Source organism: Drosophila montana, unplaced genomic scaffold (assembly GCF_035044405.1).
Source record: "Drosophila montana isolate Dmon_TW-CO22-7 unplaced genomic scaffold, ASM3504440v1 contig_960_1, whole genome shotgun sequence".
Classification (NCBI taxonomy): Eukaryota; Metazoa; Arthropoda; class Insecta; order Diptera; family Drosophilidae; genus Drosophila; species Drosophila montana.
In genome coordinates, this window is record NW_026999244.1 from 45,028 (window position 1) to 72,694 (window position 27,667).

The following is a 27,667-nucleotide window of genomic DNA, read 5'->3' on the forward strand; positions in this document are numbered from 1 at the left end:
GCATCCAGTTGAAACCAGCTAAAAAACAGGAGAATTAGAAAAAAAAACACAATAATAAATAAAAGCCCAACATAAATACGCATCGATTCTTTTTATGGCCATGAAATGAATAGCGTCTAGTTTCGACACAGCTATTCCTCACGTTGAAATTTTTGGCGTTTTTTATGATCTCGTATTCTATGGTCGAGTCTTCGATATATGTTTGAAAACTAGATGAGCCAACGAATATTATTGAAGAATGCGTGCAGTGTAATAACTTGGCCTAAAGCTATTATCATCTGCCAATTCTGATGCCAAAAAATGCTAAACTCTGTCAATCTTTAAACGCCCATAAAAAACATGCTTAACTAGCGCGAGTTGAGTTTTGATCTAATAACTTTGTATCTTTTTTATAGTCATGACATATTTTAATTTGCGCACGCGTATTAAAACTTGTCCTAAATGCCTACCAGACTGATTGATAGGCCGATCGATTGGCTGATTGATTGACTTATTGGCGAACTGCTTGACTGACTCGCGGCTTGACTAACTAATTGATGATTTAATTGACGGACTGATTCACTGACTGATTGACTGTTTGATTAACTAACGATCTGATTGATCGATAGATTGATGGACTTACTGATCGACTGACTGATTGACTGTCTCATAGATTCACTAATTGACTGACTGACTAATTGACTAACCTAATTACTAACTGGCTGCTTGGCCAATGCGTAGACTGCTTGACTGACTGATCGACTCAAAGCTTGACTTTCTGATTAGCTAGCTTTCTGACTAGCTTATTGAGCATTTGATTGACTGACTCATGGACTGACTGATTGACGAACAGATTGACTGTTAAATTGATGTAAACCAAAACTCATAACTTAATTATTTTTTTACTAAACATATCCTAAATACCCTTCAAGGGATGACAGCACATTAGCTACCCGTCTTTGCCCCTTTCTAGCACACTTTATCCCTTCAGTCGATCCTTTAACAAGCACCTTGACAGCGCCTTCGGGAATCTTATCGCTGGCCCATCAAATACAGCTGCAACAAGTGGCCATACAGTTCTTCAACTTCAGATGTCGCCCCCGCTCCGTCGAGGTGTCATAAATCCACATGTGGTTGTAAAGTGCGTACTAATTTCTGTTCGGTTCTGTTTCTGTTGCTGTATAAGTATTTTCTCTGCCCCACACTCGCGTTTGCGCTCCCTTCCCCCCTCTCTCTGACTCTCTCTCTCTCTCTCTTTCTGCTTATTTCTTTCTCTTGCTTCTTTCAACTGTCACTCGATCGTCCCCTTTGGCCCCCTTTAGGATCGTTGCTAGGGCCAACTAATTTCACATGAACATGTTAATGTTTACACGCGTACCGCGATTTTTATGTGCGCGCCCCCGCCGCGGATCGTCAGCTCCAGTTCGAGACGGAGCAGACAGAGGGACAGTTGGACAGGCAGACGACCCGAGCCGAGCAGCGTCCAACCAACGGCGTCTTGAGCTTATCTCACCCGATCGCCCGTCGCCGACAAGCCGAGCCGAGTGCCAGCCGCCGGTGGCAGGCGCAGATCAGTCGCAGTTTGCTTGTCTGCCGCGTCGCGTCGCCTCGCCAGCTGTGTGGGTGTTTTCAGTGTTCCTCAGTGCTCGTGTATCTGTATCAGTATATGCATCTGTATCTCGAACTGAAACTGTATCTCAAGCCGCAACTCTATCTGACTTTGACTGAGTTTTGAGACGAACAGCCGTCGGTCAGGCAGTTGTCTGCCCAAACAAAAACTATGAGCGCCAATTCAAATGCGGATCGCGCCAAGCCCGTGGAGACCCTGGTGCTGGCCAACTATGCACTGAAGGCGGAGCAAAAGCGTGCCGCCGGCCAAGGTGGTCGCAAGGAGGACGAGCGCATCACCAGCGCGGTGATGAAGGTGCTGGAGGGTTATGACTGGAATCTGGTGCAGGCATCCGCCAAGTAAGTTCAAAGTAAACGTCAGTTGGGCAACACAGGAAATTCTGCTTAACATCAGGATAATCCATGTTATTTAGATCCCTGACTTTAGCTGACATTTCATATTTTATTAAATACATTAATTAATTAACAATTAAGGCCCATAGCTTGGATGTTCGATAGCAAAGCCATTAGGCAATCTAGGTTACAGAAAAGAAAAGCTTTACTATGATTTTTTCTTCCCCATTTGAAGACCATTTAAAAATAAAAAAGGATCAAATAATATTAAATAAATAAAATACAAAAATTACACATACGTACATCATAAAGTTTATAAACATTATAAACAAAATAATATTAGTTCCAAAATATGACCAATTAACTTGAATTTTGAAAAAGGAGTTTCTTTATATAATTATATATGCATATCTCCTATAAATTAGGAAATATAACCTAAACTTTTTCAATTTGATATAGCGTGGCCACTACATATAACCTACATGTCATGTTATAGCCAAAACTGATGGACGATTCTTGTCAAACCCGCTAAAAATTAAAAAAAAAAAAAACAATTAAAAAATTGAGACTTTCCCAAAACTATCTGCTGCTGCTGAACAGAAAAAAGCTTTAAAAAAAAAAAATAGCTTAATAAATATTTTTATAAAATTTAACTAGATAATATTTAAGATGTTGTGATTTGCTTTTTTTAAATACTGATTTTAAATGGAGGACACTTCGAAATTTTAAAAAGATTTTATTAATAAGCTGACACTATATGTCTTTTTTATAGGATGAGGAATATAAATAAAAAATTACTATTTAGAAATAGTTCTTCAAGCTATCTTTGAATTATTTATAGATATTTTCAAATTAACAATAGATATTGACTAAAAACTACCTTTCGCTATCTTTTTAATTCTAGAGAAAAAGTTTTTAAGCAAACTTTTGCGCATTTCAAATAGTTAAATTAAGTAAAATATTTGAGAAACTTTTAACTCGAAGCTAAGAAGAAACTTTAAAAAAGTAAAAAATAGTATTACTGAAAAAGAGGAAGTAAAGATAACTGCAAACATTTGCCTTACGGTCTTGCAGATATGCGAGAATAGTGAAGCTCGTTTGCTCTAGATTTCCTGAAAAACAAAAAAGTTGTTCATACAAGAACTTTTTTTTCGACCGATCGTTCCTTTGGCACCTACATATATGATAAAGTACTCCGATATTGATAAGATTTTGCATATATGTAGGGAGTATATACAACTTAACTGCCGAGTTTGGTCAAGATGTATTGATGAAGAAAAACGTTGTTCATACTAGAGCCTACTTATCGACCGATCGTTCCTATATAATATAGTGGTTCGAACCGGCCAATTACGACATATCTACTGCCTGCAATAGAAAGGCGGACCTATGCAGACATCCAAAATGTGGAATATATATACTTTATGGGGTCAGAGATGTCTCCTTCTATGCGTTACACATTTTGTGACAAACTTATAATACCCTATACAAGGGTAACAGACATATTTAACGAAATCTAGGGATATCAACAAATTTCGCATATTAAAAGCGAAACGTTAAGTGAAAAATGTTTAAATAATGCGTAATAAGGATTTCCTGGATTTCCGCAGGGATAATCCTCACAGAGTTAGCCTGGAGTCAACGTATTTATGAATGACTAAGCGTGGCGCTCTTCGCACCGCTGATTAGCACAATTTTATGTGCTTGCGGTTGTTGTTGTTGTTCTTTTTTTTATTTAAACGAATAAACAAACTTGGCGAACCGCAAAGAAAAAAAAAAGTTAAAGAAGCAGCACCAGAAACGAAACGTTTGGGAATACGTTCGCATATGTAAATATAAGAGCTGAATTTCCACATTTTAACACAAAGTAGTAGCTCGTCTATATGTATTTATATGCATACATCTATATCTATATATCTATATTGTCGGCTTCAGTTGGTATAGAAAATACAAGAAATACGGGAGAGCAGGCACAATAAATGTGCGGCGAAACACGTTTAAAATGAAGACGACAAATCAATTCAGGCATAAAAAGCGAATAAATATGTTTTTAGCATAAAGATGTTAACTGCTAACAAGCTGGCCAGACGACAAGGGGGTGGGGGTGGTGGGCGGTAGGGCACGGTGTGGGGCATGGCTCTTCGCCTTGGGGCTGTGTGAGGTTACAGGTGTAGACGTGTGTGTGGAACCAAATCCAATGAAAATAACATACGCGACAGACAACGTTGACACTTGGGCGCTGTGTGGCAAATGTGGCAAGTGGCAAGTGCAACGTAGTCGGCTGCCCCCGCGTTGTCAACAAGTTGGCGCCACAGCAAATCCGTGAGAAAGACCTGACGGCGGCCTCTCTCTGATCCCTGTGATCCTTGTAACGGTCAGCCCCAGCAGCCTCTGCAGCAGCAGCTTCTTAATTTGCTTAGCGCTTGGCCCACATGATTAGCTGACACAGTAGACACTCGCTAATGTGGATAACTTAAAATCACACAAGTGGTGGAAAATATTAGTGGGCAGCTCACGCATATGCTTACTATACATCTTATTGATGTATGCTCCATTTTTTTATATTATGCGCATTGTCCTTTTATTTTTAGGCAATTTTATTTACATATTTTGTAATTGTTTTGTCATATTATTCTTATTTTATATATAATTTGTATGTAAATTACTTGCGTATTTTTATTTGATTTTTACGCGAATTTTTTCATAACATATTTTTTATTTATATATAGATACATATTTTTATATTTATTTTGAGATATTGTTTTTATTTTCTCTATTTTTTATATGTATCTTATCATTTTGTATTACTTTTATTTGTTTGTTTTTCTTTATTAATATTTGTATGCTCTTTTTTATTTATTTTTTGATTTCTTTTTTTTTAAGTATATAATTGAATACATATATTCTACCTTAAACATGTGTGTTTAATTACTTTTTTATTTTTTGTTCTTGTTTAAATTTATTACGACTTTCTGGCTTGTTTTAATGTTTTATTTTTTCTTAGTCTTTATATATTTTATATACATTCAATATTTTTATTATAATTTTCTATATTGTTTTTATTTACTTCGATTTTTTTTTGCTTGCATTTATTTTTTCTTATTAAATATGTATATTCTTTCATATTCAAATGTATCTAATTGTTTATTATTATTATTATTATTTTTTATAATTTAGGTATTTTGTCTAATTGTTTTGATTGTTTTTATATTTTTAAATGTTTATATATTCTTTCAAATCCATATGTATTTTATTTTTTAATATATTTTTGCCTGCTTTTATTTTTAGATTTATGCTTGTTTTTATTTTATTAAGTCCTTTAGAAAAGGTTGTCAAATATTTATTTGCTTGAGTTATTTTATCTCTTGTATAAGCTAAGAGTTCAAATTTGTGAAGTTCTGCTGTGACACCTTCTGATGCTGTATCTAAGATCTAAAAATAAAGCAACAGTCCAGATTATATTTGACCGATCCACAAAAAGCCCTGATTTCGCATTACAAAGTATTCTATAGCAAATATTTGCATTCTAGCAATTATAGGCCGTTCGGCCTAACGGGCGTCTACTGTAATTTTGCTCGCTTATCGGCTACGCGCGTTCAGCGTGTTTTGTTTATTCTTGCAAAAGCGCAATCGCTGTCAAGAACACGTGTGTGTTTGTACAAGGACATGGCAAGGAGGTGGGCACTCAATTTCCTTTATCTGCGCTTACCACCCCCAGCCCCCAGCCACTTAATCCTAGAGCAACCCTTTGCCTGCCCCAATCTCACACACGTTTGCACACACTAGACATTGTTTATCTAGCGCTTTATGCGCCTGTTTATTTTTGTTGCTTTATTCGCTTTAAAATGGCTACAACTACCGTAGGTTAGGGCGGCAGCGGGGTCAGGGGCACATCCGTTACATATTATATTAAATATTTGCTTTAGTTTAATTTTTGTACAAATACTTAAAGATTTGAAAATGTTTCTCAGAAATCTTAATTGACTTTGTGTACTATATATATATAAATATATATAAATCGATGAGTAAGTAGTGAACTCTAGAAAGGCTTGGCTTTTTCTCTCTCTATTTACATATATGTAAATATATCTCTCCTACATATATCTCTCCTACAAAAATATTAGAAAAAGGTTTCTCTGATATACATGTGCTATTTGGTGTCTAACCGAAATCAAAGAGATTTTCCTTAAAAACAGGATTTCGATATCGATTTTTATCGATTGCTTGGAAACGGGGAAAGTTATCGGAAATAAACTCGTAATTCGCGGGGGACCTACGTTCAAAATTGCATGTCTCTAGCTCTTATAGGTTCTGAGATCGACGCGTTTATACAGACGGACGGACAGTCGGTTGGACAGACGGACGGAGGGATGGAAATGGCTAGATCGTCTCAGCTATTGATGCTGATCAAGAATATATATTCTTTACTGGATCGGATATGTTTCCTTCTGCCTGAGCCATACATTTGTACAAAACCATTATACACTTACTTATTATTTCTTACCCGTTTTCAATACGTACAGGGTATAAAAATAATAAAAAGTGATGCTTATAAAAGATTATAATTATTCGTAAAATCTAATTTTCTTATACATAGCGCATAATATATTATCTTCGATATTGTAATGCACTGCAGTCTGTGAATTGAACCGGTGCCTTCTCTTTTCTAAAGCCTAAAGACGTATGCGAGACTCTGATATATTTAACGGATATTCAAATAAAAATCAATACAGTTATGATAAATTCCAATATCATCTTCACAGCAGTCTGTGATTCGAACCAGTGTCTTCTCTCTTCACTTGCTGGATCAATTTTTTTATTAAAGACTGCTCATGGGAAATTAATTCCAACGAACCTAAAATGTATGCTAGACTGTGGGCTTTTCGAGAAATATTCTTATAAAAATACATTTGGCTATGATAAATTCCAATATCATTTGCAAAATCAAACGAAAAGATTCTAGCTAAAAGATTTTGTTTCCATTATTTTTAAAACGAAGAAATGCTTTGTTTTATTACAAAATATTTGAAGACCTTATTCCGTTTAACTAAAACCTGAAATGCAACTGTTATAAAACGACAAACAGGTAGAAAAAATGATATCGTAATTAAAAACTCAGATTTGATCTTTGCCGCCCGAAAGCTTTAGATGCTTCACCACGACTTTTATAACACCCAAAGCGAAAACCGCAAATTCGTGTGTCTAAATTATTTGTTCAATTTGCGCATGAATCACCAAAAAATTAAAATAAGAACATAAAATTGTTAAAAATGATAATAAAATAGTAACAACAAGCGCGACAACCACTTGAGGAGCTCCTCGATTGGCGCTTGCGTTTATCAAGGCGCAATTTGGCCTGACTCGCCCCTGCCAGCACCCAGTCTTTGCATGCATAACTTTATTGTCGCTTTCCGTGGTCTTTGAATATATATATATATATATATATATATATATATATATACATATATATCACATCGCATATCACACCATACACCCTATTTGTAGCTACTCACATTTGAACCCCTTTTGAGGGAATAGCTTTACTTCTTACTTCTTTTTTTTTTCTTAATGCGCTCCTCTAAGTATTTACACGGCGATTAGATAAGACGCAAGTTGGCGATTTCAAATATGCTTCGGGGACGATGTTATAAATAATTTATTGCTTATCTGACTTCGCTGGTTATCAAAGCAACTACCCACCAGGTGGGGTGCATGCCAGCACTGATATCATTGGGCATGGACTAAGTTTTTTGGGGTGCGCTTAGTCACCCAGACAATTTACATGCACAACATTTGGATCTCGCCTAAACCAATATTCGAGACTCAAGACCGAGTGTGTGTATGTGTGCGTATGCGGGTTTGTGTGAGTGTGTGTGAACTAAAACTGGGCGCAAACAACACGTCCAACAGCACTTAAATCAAACCACTGAACATTGACGCAAACTTCATTTAAGATGTTGCTGAGATTCTCGTACCAATATAGAAAATAACTTAAATGGAAAATAGCTGTATATGGTCAGTTGTTCCAGTGAAAACGTATAGGAATGCGATGCAAAGCAGAATTGAAAACTCAATGGCTCTCGCGAGAGAGTAGGCGCGAATGCTTTGTGTATTGAAATATGCTTACTTGTGTGCTGCCTGTAAACGTTAACGAATGCAGAACAAAGAAGAATTTGAAAACACAAGTGGCATGCCCCTAATATACTTTATATACAAATACATCAATCCCTAAAAAGGAGAATGTCGCTCAGAGTATAAGACCCAAGTCCAAGGTTTTATGTTTTCCACATCTCTGAGCTCAGCTGTCGGTTTGTACTTTGGTTCGCTATATTTTTATTGAGCTAACGAAACAAACATTCGAATTTTTTTTTCTAAACTCACGTTCCAAGGTGTGGCGCCACTTTGTATATAGAAAAACTATTCTTGATCTCTATGAAATTTTAGGAGCTTAAATATGACATACAAAAGGGTGTAAATACCAATGCCTGAGGCAACGTTGCTAAAAATAAGGTGAGGTATCCAATAATAATATTTGAAAACATTTTCAAGTTTTTTTGAATCGAAACAAATTATTATTAATAAATTTGGCTTGCTTTGGGTTAAGGTTCGAATGTTTTTTCTGTACTTCAAGGGCTCATTTAAAGCTTAAATAAAAGTAGAACTCCGCGCATTTAGTTTGGGAAAAATAAGATGGTAGAAGTGCCTAAGATTCTCAGACATTGCTTTATTATTTGCGTCCAGTGTGAAGCTGACAAGCTGGTATACACCTCCAGCTGTCTGCCTCTCGCTCTCTTCAGCTATTTGTGCAACAACAATAAGAACAACAACTTTAGACCAAGAAACACGTGCGGCTTACAAGACAAATATTGATTCTGTGGCTGTTGTTGCCGTAGGTGTCTGTGGTGCGGGTGATGCTGTTGTCTGCCTAGCCTCGCTGCGGTGCTCATAACCGCAACAGCCAGCCCAAAGTTGGAACCCCTGCGTCGTGTCTGACTAGATTTTGCATAACCCTCCCCAAACCCTTGTCAAAAACTGGACTCTGGCCATGCAAACCGCTGGCAGCCACAGCTCCCCAGTGTGCCAGCTCTGCAGTTTTCGCAGCTTAGCAGGTGCCCAAATTGTTTGCAAGTCGCAGTAAATTTACAGAACGTCTCCCAAAAACCTACCTCTACACACACACACAAACACACCCGCACACACACACACATACACCCTCTGCCGGCCCGACCACTTTGTCATGTTTGGTTTTTATACGCCGCGTGGGTCGCCTGCCAAAATGGCCGCCAGCGGCTGTGTTGGCGGTTTTATGACCAGGTACCAGATACCAGAGACCAGGCACAGGTGCGTGACAATGCCTGGAATCAGGCAATAAACGCTGTTCTATAGCGCACCCACACATAGAGAGCGAAACGCACACAAGCACAGGGATTGGCAGGATTTGAGGCTAAAGCCAGCTGCCACACTGCCGGAAATGAAGTGGAATATCGAGTTGACAAGCGACTTTTTTTTACACATACACATATAAATATATATATATTTTTTTCCTTTTTAGCATTTCATAAAATGTAAAAAAAAAAAAAACAACGCATTTAAATAGGGACGCCTATTCTGTGGGCATAAGGTTTGCGTGCGCAGGGAAAGTCCTCAGATCCAAACAAATCGACAGTTGGTAAGGGCAAAGCGCGTGTGTGTTAGTGTACGTGTGTGAACGTGCGGTTAAGGGACAACATCACATATTGGCCACGTCGTAGCTTCATATGACACGGACATGTGCTGCTCAAGTTCTGGTCTTGATGGTTGTTAACCCAACCCTAGCCAGGGTCCAAGCATTTCAGCGACAAAGCAAAGTTTAATTTAAGCCATTTCCGAGCTATAGACTATCCGACATATATATATATATATATATATATGTATATGTGCTACACCATCCTACAAATTAATCTATTAATATTCATTAGTATAGGCAACAGGATTTCTCGAATCTCTGACTCGGAGATGTTTGTATCCCAGATTGGAGTCTATCTGGCCAGGTCCAGGCCAGGGATGTCTGTCCGTGTGTATAAACGGAAAGATTTTAGAGACTTTGAGAGCCAGATTTCCGAAATATGGAACGTATCTCTTCTCATTGTCCGCGCAGATCAAGTTACAGTACGACCTCGCTCAACGCAACCTATTAAAATTTGGCCAATTGCGAAAACTGAGGTGGTTGCAAAAACCGAGGGAAAATTTTCTGTTGGCCACGAGACCTATTTCCAAAAAGAGATGCCTTTGCTAGCCATTAAAATTAAAGTAAATCGAATAGATCTGTGTTCAAAGCAAGAATTTTCATACTAAAATGTTCTTAAATCAAGTATCAAATTATGATTTTAAGGAGGAAAACTACTTAAAACCGAGATATGTCTACAAAGTTTCAGTAGACTTATATCGCGGTTTACGTACTTTTCCTTAAATGTGAAATCCTTGTCTCAATTACTGAGAAAAAAGAAATGTTAGAAGAAAAGCGTGTGTTTGTATGGAAGGAATCTAGAGCATGCTTACCACGTATTGTATAACGATTATAGATACAAGATATTCTTCTGTCCGACTGTAAATTCACACATTCCGAACTGAAGTCTATATTCGGAATCAGAGACTTGGCTGTGGTAGCGAATTTACTAGGACTCTTTGAATAGCGAATCGGTTCTAGGAGTAGAAGCATATTTTGAAGACTTTCAAAACGTTTCAAATTCAAATGCTTTTGCTGTTGTCTAGTGTTGTTGCTGCTGCAGGACATATTTTGAACGGCAAAAAGCAATGTCAGAGACATATCAAGCCATATCGCATATCATCGATTCTATGTACTCCTTCAAATGATTGAAGCAACAACAAAAACAACAACAACAACAAGAATAACAGAACAACAACAAACAAACAACAGCAACAAGAAGAGCAAGTTTGCTTGGGTTTCGGTCTGAGCCCGGGCACTTTAAGTGTCGCTCTTCATTCCGTGGTTGCGAGTGGCAAACCGAGAGTGCTTAACCTTCGTCTGCCCCCTCCCAACAAAATCTCCTTGTCCCTACCCCTGAGCACGCCCAAAACTGTGCTCTATGCTTGCCCTGGTCACTGATGGCCTGATGGCATCCTCTTGGGCTCCTCTCGCTGCGGCTCGAGTGTGCGGCGGCGACGACGACTGGCTGTAAAAATAAATTGACTTGGAAATTGAAAAACAAGCAGCGAAAAAGCGGGCCCTGAAGTGCGTATCAAGTGCCGGCGAAGAGGGTTGCCCATCGGTGGGTGGAGGGTCTGGCGGGGCGCTTCATATGAAAAGTAAAAGCTCTTGGAATTACGTATAAGGCTGAAAATATTGGATGCCAAGTTAATGATATGGAAAGTTCAAGGTTCACTTGTCAGTTTATAAACACAAAGAAAAAACGAATGAAAAAAATTGCAGTTCGAAGAAAACAATTTTCAATATTAAAGCGCTGAGGAAAATTTTAATTCCAGTTAAGTGGTCCTGGTCTAATATTAATTTAAGCTCAATATTTTCTTTATATAAAAACCAATATTGACATAACTAATTTTTTAATTTTAGAAAAGTATTGTTCAGTATCTTTTTCAGTGTTGGGAAATTTCTGCATTTAAAATATAAGCCTTATATTTAGCTGAGTTACATACTAGATATACTTTAAACTGGACAAAATTTAAGAATATATAAAAAAATACATCTTTAAAATATAACTTTAAGTTACAAATATTTAAAAATATTCTGACTTATTGGGAAATTCTAACTACGAGGAAAGTATGGAATGTGTATCCGATCGGCTAAAAAAAACTCATTTTGAAAGATCTTTGTAAAGATTAAAAAAAGGGGTCCAAGGTTGGATGAGCAAAGTTTTTTAAATTTAACTTATTTTTAAAGATCTTATTGAAAACGTTTTACACGTTTCATAAAATTTACCCCTCTGTATATTTCTCCAGGCAAGACTGGGTAATACCCATAAAATATATTGAGCCTCAACATCAGTTTTGTATTGGGCTTAAAATCTAAAGGTTCTGTAAAAGTTATAATATATATTTTTATATTGCTTTGAGATTGTTGGCTTTATAGCTCTGGCAAATGGAATGAGATTGTGAACGAATTCTTTGTGGTGAAACTTGTATTTTCGCTTTAATGCAACATTTTATGGTTCAACTGGTATTTGCACTTTAAATATTAAAATTCAATTAACTGATATGAATTGTTGAGTCTGAAAACAACATTTTCCTGGAATATTAACGTATGCAAACTATATCTATATCAGTTTTCATTTAAGCGAAACAATAGAAACTTTAAACTTGAATATATAAAACTTTGAAGTTTCATGGTATTAAATCATTTCTAGGGTAAAGCTTAACGGTTATGTTCAGATGTAATGGCTTACAAATAAAGAATTTTTTAATACCATTTCGTACTGGTAAATTATTGTAAAAGATTGATTTTGAGCTATAATATATATTTTATATTATTATTTGTTTTTATTAATATTTAATATAGTTTATTTTAAAGTTTAGTCGTATTTCGTGGAAATTGATGGCATCGCATTGGCATTAAAATGCAATTGGATTTTATTAAGGCGTGTTATTCGAGGGAAAAACTTGATGAAATTCTAGTTATTATTGGCTCAATGATTGTTTTGAGTATTTCTAAGAAATTTTTTAGTGGCTGCGGCTCCTGCAGCTGTTGCGCCTGCAATTGCTTCCGCAACCTGCCTCAAGAAGATGACATTATTCTGAGAATGCCATTCAAAAGTCAATAGCAATGCGAGCCCACTTCCACATGACAAACAACAGCAACAAAGGGCCTTGAATGCGGTTTCGGTTGTCTCTTTTGTTGTTGTTGTGTTTGTTGTTGCCTGTTGCCGCTGTCATAACAAAAGCTGAGCAAACTCCAAGTGCACATCTCGCATGCAACTCTCACGGTAGCTGCTCGTGTGTGCCTGTGTGTGTGTGCGTGTGTTATGGGCAGGGGGAACGGGGAACAGAAACTGGGCAACTGTTGCCTTATCGGCTTATCAGTGGGGCCGCAATGTTTGACCAACTTTATTTTGTTATTTCGACTCTTTTCGGGCGAAATAAAAAAGAGCAAATACCTAACGGTGGGGCACAAGTAGTAGCGGGGGCAGCAGCATCCGTTGGGCATTTGAATGCGGCCAAAAAAAAAGTGAGAAATATTCCAACAGCAACAAAAAGTATCGTAAAAAAGCGGCGTCGACTGCGTGGGAAATTGATGAGCAGCGCCTGTCCAAAGCAAACACAAGCGTGGCTGCAGTTGCCGTCGCCGTCAACTGCAATTTGTTTACACGCATTTGTAGCTGTTAGATACATATATATGCACATATATTTCATATATTTGTGGACTTGTGAAAATCGCTGCGAGACGCTTTACCGCTTGCTAATTGGCTGCATTTGTAGTCGACATTTTTACAGGCGCCTACAAAATGAAAATGGGAAAAAATTTGTAAAAATTTTTGTATTTACAGCCCGCCTGTAAATATTTGGGCTTGCTGAATAATTTTTAATTTTGTATGTATGTGTGTGTGTGTGTGTGTTTAATAACAAAAGCGTCAAATGGACCATTGCTGATAAAAGATGTAGCAACAGCATCAACAACAACTTTGGCATATGCAAATTGCAACAAAAATGCAAGAGTGCGCTAGTTGGAAGTGCCCGACTAGAAGATACCCTGAACCAAGAGCCAAGTTAACATTACAAAGACTTCAAGCAGCGCTTGTGATACTTTTTCTCTTTGCTCTACGCTGTGGAAAGTGAATTCATCAATATCTCCTGTGTTTTATCCAATCGTTCTCAAATTTCAGGCCTTAGCTCTACCTTATAAAAATGTTATATTTTCAATTTAGGAGGCAATGGAAGTAGGTATCCGAAAAGAATCTGCAAACCAATTTAAGTGTATCTAGCTTTCATAATCTTTGAGTTATGCTTAAACAATTTTGTCTCTAAATCGATATTTATCGATATAATGAAAATGTGAGCAATTGTCAAAAAGCAAATGATAAACTCGTGAAGCCTATGGTATAGAGAAATGGTATATTTTTAAGTATCTAGCTGATGTCCTAAACAAGTATATATATGTAGTCTAAGATGCTTCCTGCCTGTTACGTACTTTTGCTTAAATGCATTATACCCTCTTTAACCGTATTTAATGGGTTCAGAGTATAAAAATGCACATTTTTCATATAGGACGCGCTGCGAACGGACACTTGAAGATATCACTTAATGAGATTTGCGCATCTCCAAATGCAACAACAATAAAGACAACAACAACAACAAAGTAATGAAGACGTGCTCGAGTTGCCAAGTGCTCGGAACTGGCGTTGTGCAACGTTTGCTGCAAAACGAACATCACTTGATTCTGATTAGCGTGCTGTCAAGCGTGAGAGCTGACTACACACACACACACACACACAGGCGCGCACACACACACATGCACTTGTTGTGCGTCATTTTTGACGGGTTGGGGGGCCGCGACGATACCAACAGCAGATAAGCAGCTTCTCGCTTGCAACTTGCCACTTGCCACTTGCAACTAGTTGTCCAACCGAACCGCCATTTGGCCTCCGGTCTGCGCGTTTTTAATCGCTTAATAAGCTCCAACTCGAGCTCGGGTTGTTGTAATTAAGTCCAGGCAGTGCGGAGCAGCATGGCAGAGAGGATGTGCACTACCCTAAACACACACAGCCACATACAAATGCTGACTTATGTACACACACACATTCATGTTCTTGCGCTGCACCTCAGTAACAGACATATTCTTTTCTTAAGTAAACAACAAAGTCAATTTGTAGCTGATTTTGAGCATTTTGAAAGAATTTCAAATATTTATATTTGAATATTTAATAGCAGGAAAAGCAGCTATGTTCAATACTCTTGCAGAAAGTTTACCTCAGACGTGCTTTTATTTATTGCCCACCAAATGTTTTTATTAAATTTTCCATAAGTGCAGCTTGCGATTGTTAGGATATCTTGAAAAGTCAACAAGTTTTCCATAGAAAAACCTCTTATGAACAGATTTATTGCATAGAGGTATTCGATCCACACGTTAATAAGGTTTTAGTCTTATATAGAGATCATGGTGAAACTCTTGATTGCACATTTTGGCTAAGATCTACTACAAACTGTTTGCCGAAAATCAAGGTATTCGAATGATAAGTAAACTTTAACGTCTTACAAAGACAAGTCAAGTCGGGTCGATGTTGTCTGAGCACAATCCAAAGTGCACATCCATGCTCCTATGTCCTATACAATATGCAAGAATATTCTTCTATAGATTGTTATCCAAAAGAGAGGTATTCCTATCATTTAAACTTAAACGTCTTACAAAACAGGTCTCTCAAGTCAAGTTGATGTTGCCTTCGCACAATCCAAAGTGCATTCTCCCACACTTAAATACTCAATAATAACAATAAGAGTTGTGTAGAAAAAGGGAAACTAGCTGCGTAATTCGTTTCCTAGAATCCGAGTATGTAAAAAACCCCATTGCGATTTCTCTGGCTCATTAGACGTAATTGATGAGACCAATTAGATGGCATTATTTTATTATGAGATAATAGCCATTGAACAGGAGTAAAAAGGGTATAATGCTTTTGTTGCAAATGTATGCAACTGACCGAAAATGCTTCCTTCTATGAATATATATGTATTCATGTGCAGCCGATTCAATCTAGCCATGTTCCCCCAATTGTTTCTATAAAATGTCTGTATGTATGAACTTTAAGAGCTAATGATAAGAAGATGAATTGAACATAGCTCCGCTTATTTCTCGCGCAAATAAAGTTTATTTAGAATCATTGAGGCTATATCGCAATCGTATTTTTTGAGCATGCCTAAGAGTTTATAGATAAGGCTTAGATATATCAAATTTATTCCATTAATTCCACAACATTGTAAAAACAAATTACTTTTAATTATAAAATATAATATAACTTATATTCCTTGGCTTTGGTATGTACACAGAATCGGATGCTATATTTTTACACTGAAATTGTCATAAAGACCCGACATTAAACAGCGAAGTTAATCAAAAACGCAATTCCCAAAGCGAAAGGCTAAGCAAGGAAGCTAAGCCGCAGCAAGAGGTTTTGTGTGTGTGTGTCTGTGTGTTTTGTGTAAGTATGGAAGGAAGAACTCTAACTTGTTACTTTGCTATGTTTTCAATTTAGTATTTAATAGATAATCTCTTCAAAAAGTCTTTTGCTTATATAAGCTATTTGCATACATTTGACTTTAGTTAAGACTTTTCTTACAATTTAATAAATTTATGCATTAACTATTTTCACGAACAACATCAAATGCCTTTCACTCAAGCCTTGAGCTAAAAGCTTTTTGACAATTTTGACAGTTTCTAATTTCAAGGTCCTGTAAATGTGTATTAAGGTAAAGGCCTAGAAATTAATGCTATTTTGTATGCACAAATTGTGCATTTATGCCTAAGACAAAGGTAAGGTGGGGATAAACTGGAGCAAGGTCGTATTTAATTAGGTGCCTCGCATGTGTGAGTTGGTTGTGAGTTTGTCAGTGTAGGATATATATATATTTATATATATATGTATATATATAACATAGATACAAATTTCAAAATAATATAAAGGTTTTTATATTATAAGCCTCAATGAAACATGATTAATCATTTAAGCCGTTTTGCGCCTATTTAATGCGATTGATTCAAAAATGTGGGATGAGACACTTTTTGTATATTCCAAGCATGTTTAAAGCTTTCACTGATTAACTATTTATGCCCTACTCAAATCATAGCTCAGTATCTATTCAAATTATATCACTGTCTAAAGTCAAAATAAAAGGCTTTTGTTTTTCTTAACTAGCTAGGTAAAACGGAATCTATATTTTAAGTAAACACTTGCATAAGTTGGCGGGAATGTTTGCTAACTTTCTCTTACTAAATAAATGTTTATTTACCACATGGTTAAGACTATTTTTAGTTGGGGCTCTGTTTAGCTATTGAATTGCTTTGATTAAAGCCAATTTTGCTGAGCCAAAAACTGTATCTGGCAAGAAACGCTGTTAGGCACAAATTGACACCTGTGTAGTTGAAGCACACACACACACACACACGCCTACCTGTGCCCAAGGACAATCGAAATTCATTGCCTCAGCTAGTAAAATCTGTTGCCGGCTTATGTTTATTTAGGATAAATAATTCAATATACATGAAACGAGCGTATAAAAGTAATCCGCATAGAGGCAACCTTTCTCTAACGCCCACCTGCCATGCCCATGCCTTTGATTGAATTTGTGCCTGAGAGTTTATTTATTTTATTTTTCCCCCTACATGTTAAATCACAATAAAGCTTACTGCTGTTGTGTATGCTCGACTGGCAGATATTTTATTAGAATTAAAGAAATTATCAAAAACTATATATAATTATTGTGTTTAGACGCTAAAGAGTTGCATTCCCAGTGTGGTAATATTCAATTGCAACTTTTGGTTTGTCATCTGATCGCACGGAAATCATTTCAAAATATCTATTTAAATTTAAGTAAGCTTCTCAATCGCAAGAACTCTTTGTAAAGTACATACTGATTTTTATAAAATTATCCTTTGTTAGGGTATAATAAATATGTATATGTATATATTTTTGTGTGCATGTGTATGCGTGTTTGGCTTAGTAAAAGTGAGTTAGGCTTTGTACCCATTTTTCTTGTGCACTCTTACGGCCATGAAGTTATCATACGCCTCGTCAACTTTATTTGAATTTGGGAAACCACTTATAGAGATAGCGAGAGGGTGTGCATATATATAGTATGTGTGTGGTAAGCCTCATATATCTTAATTTTCCTGCAGTAGTGCCTGTGACATGCGAGGACATAAAATTTTAGTTTCTTGTACATTCGATGTAGGTCATGTATGCCATCAGGAGACACGAGAACCAATTGCTCATTCCATTTGTTGTAATAAATTCCATGCCAATATATACTTTCCTTTGTGGATATGTTTTAAAATTTCAATAAATTTCAATTCAATGTATGCACAGATAATAAAAATACCGGATAATAACTTTCACATGAATTTCTAACTCAACCAATTAACAAATATTTTCTGGCATATACTATATAATGTATTTTCATCGAAGTTTTGTGTGCCCTAAGCCCGTTTAAAATGTATCAAATTACAAATTGTTTTGCTGAATACTATATAATGCATTTCTATGGAAGCTTTTGCCCTTATTCCCCTGAAAAATGGAGGTTAAGTTTTTAATGCGAATGTATGTAACAGGCAGAAATTCCATCTTCGATCCCATAAAGTGCATATATTCTTGTTTAGCGTCAGCAATTGAGTCGGGAGATGGCTGCTTTGATTTCAGAGGCTAAAAGAGCTAGACTCTTGTTTCACATTATTGACTACTTGTATGTATATATGGTATGTAGACTCGTTTAAGGCACACACAAATACAGATTATTTCATTCTTTCAATGGCTAACCCTGTTTTCACCAAAAAAGTGTAAACAAGTACATTTTCCCTTTTCCACACATCAAAATGCCATGTCTATGCCCTGAAAATATTATAAGAATCGGGCAGTTAACACCGAAGTTCTTCAAGAAATTCGTATATTATGTGGTTAGGCGAAAAAGAAGCATAGTGTAGTTTCAAGCAAGTTGCTTGAAAGCTTGTGTGTTTTGTGTGCTTATGTATGTAAGAAGGAGAGTGTAACAGTAGTTTTGCGCTGGGTACAGCGTATCTGCTACTCAGGTATTCCCGACTAGAGCACTCGTATTTGCTGTCGCTGAAATGGTTGAAGCAGCCACTTGCAGACATTGCAATTCTGTGGTTTCTTTTGATGCTGTTGTTTTTCTTGATTTTCATTTCGGGCTATATAAAGTTCTGGCTGCAATCTAGAAGTTTGTTAGCCTCGGGCGCAGCTTCTGTTTCTTGCTCCGGACAAATAAAAGTTTTAATTGCAATTTTCAGTTTGACATAATTCGCGAATTTCTCAACGCCAACGGCGGCCGCTGACAGGAAACACTTTGCGCGGGGCCATTTTTGTTTCTGCTCGTTGCTGTTGTAATTAATGTCAAGTGAATGCTGTAAAGCGTTTTGCACTAGCAAAAACAAAATCCTTCATGAAAACTCATCTCACTTTGTTTGCCTTTCTTCATCTTTTGCAGAGCACCCTCCGATCGCAAAAAGGAGCACATCAAGCGTCCCATGAATGCGTTCATGGTCTGGGCCCAGGCAGCACGTCGCGTCATGTCCAAACAATATCCGCACCTGCAAAACTCCGAGCTGAGCAAATCCCTTGGCAAACTGTGGAAGTGAGTAGACAATATGTCAGTGCACGGGCACTACAGTTAATAATCTTCATTAATTCTCAAATGCGTGAGGTTTTAGGGCAAAAAGCAAGAGTTTATTCTAAATACTCTCTCAAACACTCTTCCAAATACTTTTCCAAATACTCTTCCAATTCTTGAATGACTGAGGCTTAAAGGCCAGAGTTCATACCAAATATTCTTCCGTTTACTCTTCGAAAAACTCTTCCAATTCTCTAATGCATCTTTGTCAAATACTGAACCGATTTTCGTGTTCGATAAATGCTGAACCCATTTTCATGTCAACATTGTTGCCATGCCTTAGGTAGCCAAGTGTATGGCCTCACAGTTTTCCGATTTGCAATTCAGTTGACATGAGTCGTCATTTTTCATATACATATGTGATACAAAAAGTCGCCGCTTCGACGTCGTCTTCACATTGTTTGTAATAAAAACGGTTCTGAAATTAAAATTTCACAGTTCAGCGAGCGCGCGATAAGAGTTTGAAAATCTCGGGAATGCGCTGATAAGACGCTGAGCCAAAGCATCCGCCTTGAGAGTTAATTAGAAGGCCGCACCGCTTGTCACTTGGCGACCAATTTGTAGACCAATAAATAAGCGAACATTTGACTGGAAGTGGCCATAAATTAAAGCGCTGATTGCGCGTGCGCCCTTCCCCTCTCTTTGCCACTCGCTCAACCATTCTCTGCTTTTTGCTTCGCAGAAATCTGAAGGATAGCGATAAGAAGCCGTTCATGGAATTTGCGGAGAAGCTGCGCATGACGCACAAACAGGAGCATCCCGACTATAAATATCAGCCGCGGCGCAAAAAGGCGCGCATCATGCCACAAACGGAGGCAACAATGACCGCAGCAACAGTTGCTGCCACGCCAGCAACAGCAACGACAGCAGCAACATCAGCAGCAACCACTTCAACAGCGCGACGCAGTTCCACTAGCCATGCCTCACAGCGTCGCTCCGGCAAAGCGCATAGCAATGCCTCGAGCAGCGTTGGCGGCAGCCTATGCACTAACAACAGCACCACCAATAGCACCACCCACAGCAGCTCCAGTCCCGATGTCTTTAGCAATGAGGCGTTCATGAAGTCGCTGAACAGCGCCTGCGCGGCCAGCCTGCTGGAGCAGGGTCTGGCTTTGGGTAGCGAAACGGAGCGCGGAATGCTGGACTCGCCCTGCTCGACGGCCAGCTCTCTTTCATCACTAACACCACCTGCCACGCCCTATACGGGCGTTGCCAAGCAGCCAACTGGCATGCTGCACAATTCCAGCCTGCTGCTGCGTCAGCTGAGCGAGCCGAGCAGTGCGACAATTTCCGGCAGCAATGACTACGGCGTGCTGCTCGACGCAGGACGGGAGTATATAGCGCTGGGCGAGCTCAACTATAATGGTGGCCAAAATGGTGTGGGCGTGGGCGTGGGTGTGGCCGCGGGCGTGCAGGAGTTGGATTTTCTGGAGAACATGAGCGGCTATGGTTATGCCCAGCGTGCCAGCTACACCAGCTACAATGGCTACAATGGAGCCGCAACTGCAACTGGCAATTTTACAGCTGCTGCGGCTGCTGCTGCTGCTGCAGCATCGTCACACGCCAATGGAGCGCTAAATTACTTGAGCAAGCCGGCGGCGGCGGCTGTCGACATTGATCCCAAGGAAATCGACCAGTATCTTATGGATCAAATGCTGCCACTAACGCAACAGCATGTGCCCGCCGGTGCAGTGGCCGCTGCCGCACACTCGCCGCCGCTCAACTCATCCGCCTCGCTGTCCTCGGCCTGCTCCAGCGCCAGCTCCCAGCCGGTTGAGTGCCTGGCCTCGCCCAGCGCTTACTATGAGCACATGAGCTACACGACGCAGGCACAGAATGGCTCAGCTGGCTATGCACACTATCCGCCAGCCGTGCCGGACTCTCCACAACAACAGCAGCAGCAGCAGCAGGAGCTACATTCCCATCAGCAACATGAGCAGCAGCAGCAGCTGTCGCAGCAGCAACATCATCTTTGGGGCACTTATGTGAATCCCTAAGCTACTTAATTTGTGGACACTCGGCTACTGCTGGCTGACCTTTATGGCTCAGTACATGGCTTTCCTTTATTGGTTTATTGTCTGTGGCAATATCCAGGTTAGGGTGTCCTGTCGTTGTCGGTGGATTCACTTGTCCATGTTGTGCAATTTAAGCTAATCGCTGCGATTTACGTTTATGACGATAGATGCAGCCATCCAAATGATTCAGCCAGCCATTTATGTTGCTGCACAAACGATGCTCGGTATTCATATAGAAATTTACGAGTATTCAACTTGCAAATTGTATGCATTGTGCCATGGAAAATGTGTTCGAAAAGATGATAGTTGGGCGGGGGATGGCGATATTGAATACAAATGGCATTGGCTACCATTTTCGCTAGCCAAATTGTGGGTTGAGGGGCGACTTTATTATTATTATTATTATTATTATTGAATTGATTGCTTGGCTCTCATTTGAGTTCACATTTTGATGCGGTGCATAAATATTTTATTTTTTCATTCGTCAAATAAATACACTTGTTTCGTAGTGTGAATCAAATGTGCATTCCTTTTTAGTACAATAGTTGGCTGATCTTAAGCGTTATCAACATAAATTAGTTAGTTTTATTAAATAAACTGTTTGAGCACTACAGTAAAGGAAAAGAAAAGCAAAGAACATCTAAAAGTTTCCTTTTTATTAAAAGAAGATGCATTTAATTGCAACATGTTTATTGCGCATACGCCATGGGGGCCCTAGTTATATTTTTTTAATACAATTAAAAATATACAGAAATTAGTTATATTTATTGATATCTAATATTAATTATAAAGAGCTGTTGCATGTATATAAATGTGTGAAAGCAATTTAAAAAATGTTTTAATAAAATGTAAATATTTTTCAATTTAAATTAAACTCTCAACTTGTAAAACTAAAAAATATAAAAATATTGATTATTTTTAAAATAATTTCACCTACATTTTTAGCTGGTTTTTTTCTTAATTTCAACAATTCAAATTTTCCCAGACACACAACTCGTATGCGTGTGTGTGTGTGCGTGTGCCCACAACAGCACCTGTAAATTTCATAAATTCAAAATTCCTATGAAATTAACACCCGCCCATAAAATGGGCCTTTTACCTGTATATATTTTTGCTCTTTCTTCTTTTTGCAGCAGCCTAACAAAAATAAAGCTCCAAAATGGAAACCTTACGCAGCTTTGCAGCAGTTCAACGGCGATGTCGGCATATATATAAGTACGTACATACATATATATGTATGTGTGTATGTATGCTAATATATTTACATTTTTTTCATTTAGCCGCGTTTATTTATTTATTTGTTTTTGTACTCTCAGAGCTTAGTGCAATTTGCGCATGTAACAAGTTGTTGTTAATTGAAGCGCAAACAGGGCGAGAAAACAAATGAAAATGGGAATTAGCAGACCAAACCGTACCGCACCAATGGCAAAATGGCCATAACACAAAATGGCCGAGGGTAAAGCTGAACAAATCACAAAATTAACAGTTTGAATAGAGATGCCGAAGCTTGAATTCCCTAATAATAATATTGTATTAAGGGAAAAGCATGCACATGCACTCTGTGATCCGTCTAGGATCGGTTGGCTAGGTTTACATCCGATGCAGTGATGCTATATTTGTTAGAATGTCGAGCCAAGATTCACAGTGGCTGCAAGTATCACAGCTGCAGTCTCTTCAGTCCACAAAATGCTTTTCTACTTGGGTAAATATCTTACACCTTTCCCTGATGCATTAACCAAGAAGTTGAGTGGCATGCCTGAGCCCTGGTTTACTGGTCCAAATGGAGATCTCTTAAATCTTTCATATAGCTCCACTCCTTTCAAGGGACTAGCAGCACCTTTTGCAGCTCTTTTATCAGACAGCTTCTTCCCGGTTATGTATGTGTGTTCCGGGACTCATCTTCTCGTGAGTCATCTTCGGGATAGGTTGTTAAAATAGATATATGTCGTTCATTCGGTGGGTCGATTTAAAATATTACTTAAAACCTTAAAGATCATAATCGACACAGCTTAACTGTTCCTTAAGAAGAAGCGATCAAATTTATATTGCATTCCTTCAAAATATTTCTAAGACTTCAAAAGAGTTAACTACTCTCTGAAAAGTAAATTTACAGTGTATAAAAATATATAAAGTGAAAGATTCCCATTTTTTGGTAAGTGTGTACAAATTAAAGAATAAATATACTTTTGCACATTTAGAAAGTTGAAAATACACAAAAATTGGCCAAAAGTGTTCGCTTAGCCAAATTAACACATTTCCGGGCACTTGTTTATTTATTCACAGTATTTATTCAAATGATTTGAGACCGTTCGAGGCTTTCTTTATAATTGGGTTCATTTTTAAGGACTGTGTGGATAAGCCGCAAGATTTATTACTGATTTATATATTTTACATATATATAAATATATTTCAATTTATTCGCTGCAATTAGAAGGCGTTAAATATCAATTAAAGTGAGGCACGAGGCTCCAAATGATTTGCTTGGATTAATTTATACCCTGAAAAAAACACAAGCAACAACGAGCCTGTGTGTGTGTGTGTGTGAAGTGTGTGTATGCTCGTGCTTTTGTGTAAATGTTATTAAAACTAATGACGTGTAGGGCAAACTTAGCCGGGCTTTCAGTTGCTACAGCCACAGCCTTGCCGTCTTAGTGTTCTGCTGTTCATGCAACAACGGGTCGTATGCGTAATGAAATTTTGTGTGCCTTGTGCTTTTGTAACTCAATTAATTGCTGACCTCAAACCAACTTGTTTAAATTCACTTAAAACTCGCTGAAATTTAAGCCGCTCATTAGACTGACCGGCAGCCTGGGCCGGTCACCTGCCCGGAGCAAAATACAAGCAAAAAAAGAATGGAAAAAAATATATTCAAATTGGGCCTAGTGGTCATTGAGCTGACTTGGAGCTGCACATTTAATGCGCTGCGCGTCCTCGTTGACCCACAAATAGCGGAGCATGAAAATTCCAGTGGAAGCAGCGTGAAGAGGCGGCTGTCGGGCAGGCGGGCTGCTTGTCAAGTCGTCTCCTTGGACAATGACGGCGCGTTAAGACGCCTTTGATAATTGTACATTCCGGTCTAGTTAGGCCTTCCTCTCTGCCGCCCTCTCCTCCCTCACTCTCTCTCTCTCTCTGTCTTTTGCTCTGTGTCTGTTTTCGCTGTTCTTTCAAATTTTCACGGCAGCCAAGTGGGAAACGTCAGGCACTCAAGCAGCAGCAACTTATCTGCGGCAAAAACATTTGAATAAAATATAAGGCGAGAAAAGTTAAATGTAATGTAAAAGCCACAACAGCGACGTCTCGGCCAAATTGAAACTTTGACTTGGCTTTCGTATACCCTTTCTTGAGTGTGCATTGACATACTATTAAACCAACACAGTGTTTTAAAAAAGTCGAAAAAATACCTTAAAATATATATATTTATTTGTATAGGCAATCGGAGCCCAGACAAAAAATTAAATATTTTGTTTGAATAAAAAAAAAAATATAAAATAAATACGTTGCATAAATTCAGTTTTTGTGATAAGACTGTTGAATACATGTATATAAGCAAATAATAAAATTTCTTTTTTATATCTTGAATATGATTTGTTCTGATCTAAACACCTTATACATGAATATAAAGGGTATTCGTACAGAAGCTAGAATCTAACAGCAGCTTGGCGTTTGGATCTTCGTCGGTAGGGCATCTCCTATTTGAACACTCCCGGTAATAGCACTCTAAGTTTATTGTTTTGATCCAATTTTCATTTAAAAATATACTAAATATAATCAATTATTTCAATAATTATAATGTATATATAGAAACTCTTCAAAAGTAGCTTGTCAGCTGGTCTCTAGTCTCTGTTAAGGGTATCCACGATTCGTTATATACTAGATAAATTTTATATATTTTATTGTTTCCGCCCGCTGCGCAGTCCAGAATTCAGAAGCATATACATATACAAACATTTTTTAGTATAACTGAAAAAGGAAACGGCGAGCAACTGATATTTATAAAAAAAAGAAAGGGAACAGCAAATAGCAAGGCAGCAGCTGAAATTCGCAATTTAAATTTCTCTTCAATTTTAGGCAGCTACCCGAATGATATTTAATATGCCTGCAGAGCCAACTGCGGACCCTATTCAGAGCTCATTACGTAATAATGACTGGAAAATGTGTAATAAAGTTACATAATTGCATGTAAGAGTGGCAACAAAATCGTCCTCTGAAAATAATCGAAATTTTTGAATTGCACAAAATATTTGCAGCATACTTTTGGGCGGATGTATTTAAATTTTTAAAGTGAACATATTTCGTATTTAAAGTACCCTGCTCGTGCGTTAAATAACACATTTAAATAAAAGAAAAAATCTTATAATTTATGAGCGCCCATCAGCGTTTATCATGTGGATGCTACATTGAGCGTCAAGCATATGCACGGTCTTCTATCATATTAATCTTGCACCAACCATCAACAAAAAGCAAGCTGCGTAGGCAGTGTCATAAAAGTTGCGTAGGAACCTTAAAATTACAACAACAAAAACGTATATATATATATATATATATATATATATATATACGTTTTTGTTGTTGTAATTTTAAATATATATATATATATTAAATATATATATATATATTTATGGGACAAACTTCTGGTGTATACTTAGAGAAACACTTGCATATTTAATATAAAATTCGATAGACATGCTGTAAATGTCTTATGGCTAGGTGATTGGCAGCTTAGTCAACTTACGACTGACATCCATCAGCATCAGTCAGCGTCAAACCACGGAGCTTATCCATACTCATATCATAAAACACTGTCTGTAGCTGGTTTGCTATGGCTCAAATTGATATTATTTGTCAATAATTTTTGCTGTCATGCGGCAAATGCCACACAAAAAATGACAAAATGTGCGATGCGGTCGCTTAGCAAAGTGCCACAAGCATGCAAAATAAGTAAAAAAAACACGGCTAGTTGAGTGCAGATATCCAATACACAGAACAGTTTCAATTACTCGTACTCTTTTTTAAACAATTTTTGTGTTTAGTAATAGATTGCTTTTACAATTGAATGAACAATTTAAAATATGCTCAAATATACGTGTGCCAAATATTGTAACTATATCTTTAACATTTTCCCTCTTTATCTCTCGTGTATTCATTTTAGCATGAACAAAATTGCACGTAAATCAAATTAAACATTTCATCGGAACTATCATTGTTTTTTTACAGGCGGATGTAAATTTAATGAGTGTGTGCTAATTAAAATGTTTACCTTGATGAAGGAAATTACATTATGGAAAATGCATACATACGAGGTAAAAGCGACCACAGCAAGGCGTAGCCGGAAAATCACATTTTCACAATACGCACGGACATTTTGTGTGTGTGTGCGTGTGTCCTTCAGCTGGTCCCAGTTGCCAGCTGTACAAACAGTCCGTAAATGTCAAATTAATTAGTGCAACATATAAATTATTTGTAATTAATGATGAAAAAACACAAAATAAGTTAAACAGGGAGCAGGCAAGCGGCAAAGGCTTCAAGGTAGCTTTTAAATAGCAATGCTATCATTGTCAATTTAGCTGATAATAAATGCCTTTTCTAAGAAAAAACTATTTATTGCAATTAAAAGCCTGGCCAGATTTATTTAAAATATTCATATTTCAATTCGTTCAATATATAATATATATATATAAATCAATAAATAAATAATACAACTCAATTTAAATACAAGTTAAACATTACAAATTATTAATCAAAACTTCAAGTTATACAAAAGAATAAAAAACAAGTACGAGGCTCTAGTCGGGAGCATCCGACTAGGAAATATCCTGAACACTCTCCTCCATCACCAACTTCAGCTCGCGCTACGCACTCGTTTGCTTCAGCAGGATTAAAAATAAATTTTAAAAATAAAAAATAAAAAATATAATAGCAACAAACCACACTATTTACAAACGCCCCTACTTAACAGCCACACCAAGAATTGAGATCTAATGAGAAAAAACGGATTAAAATAGCAGCATACAAAACAATACAATCGCAATTGCCATGCTGTTGATAGAATTCAATAAAGACGCGTATGAAGGTGTGCGTGTGTACATGTGTACAGAAATTCTTGCAATTTGAAATTTTCAGCAGTAGATCTTATTGTACTATATTCTCAAAATAACAATTGCATTAAAATTGTGCCTTAAGTTAGTGGTAAATACAAATTGGAGTTTTTTACTTGATTTGTAGCCATGTGGTGATAGGAGGGTGGTGGCGATAGCTATAAAATGAAAGATACTTGATATATATATACTATTCTAGAATTTTCGTGTAAAGTTTGGTGACTTTAGCTCTTGTTATTTCCCAAAATTGTTCAAAAAACAGGATTTCGATATCGA

The 27,667-nt window shown here is 37.5% G+C and overlaps 1 protein-coding gene across 1 annotated transcript; it reads left to right on the top strand.

The window, feature by feature from the left end:
* The first annotated feature begins 1,565 nt into the window (after positions 1 to 1,565).
* Positions 1,566 to 22,112, top strand: Sox100B. The gene is made up of 3 exons (XM_064699515.1): positions 1,566 to 1,947; positions 19,099 to 19,245; positions 19,964 to 22,112. Exons 1-3 carry the CDS (start codon positions 1,760 to 1,762, stop codon positions 21,276 to 21,278), a joined length of 1,650 nt encoding a protein of 549 aa, XP_064555585.1. The 5' UTR covers positions 1,566 to 1,759; the 3' UTR covers positions 21,279 to 22,112.
* Positions 22,113 to 27,667: the final 5,555 nt, after the last annotated feature.

What these genes read in the sequence shown, in the direction of transcription:
- Sox100B (XM_064699515.1), top strand. Translation starts at nt 1,760, where the DNA reads ATGAGCGCCAATTCAAATGCGGATCGCGCCAAGCCCGTGGAGACCCTG. An exon ending in CTGGTGCAGGCATCCGCCAA is followed by an intron (nt 1,948 to 19,098) that starts GTAAGTTCAAAG and finishes CATCTTTTGCAG; the next exon opens with AGCACCCTCCGATCGCAAAA. An exon ending in TCCCTTGGCAAACTGTGGAA is followed by an intron (nt 19,246 to 19,963) that starts GTGAGTAGACAA and finishes TTTGCTTCGCAG; the next exon opens with AAATCTGAAGGATAGCGATA.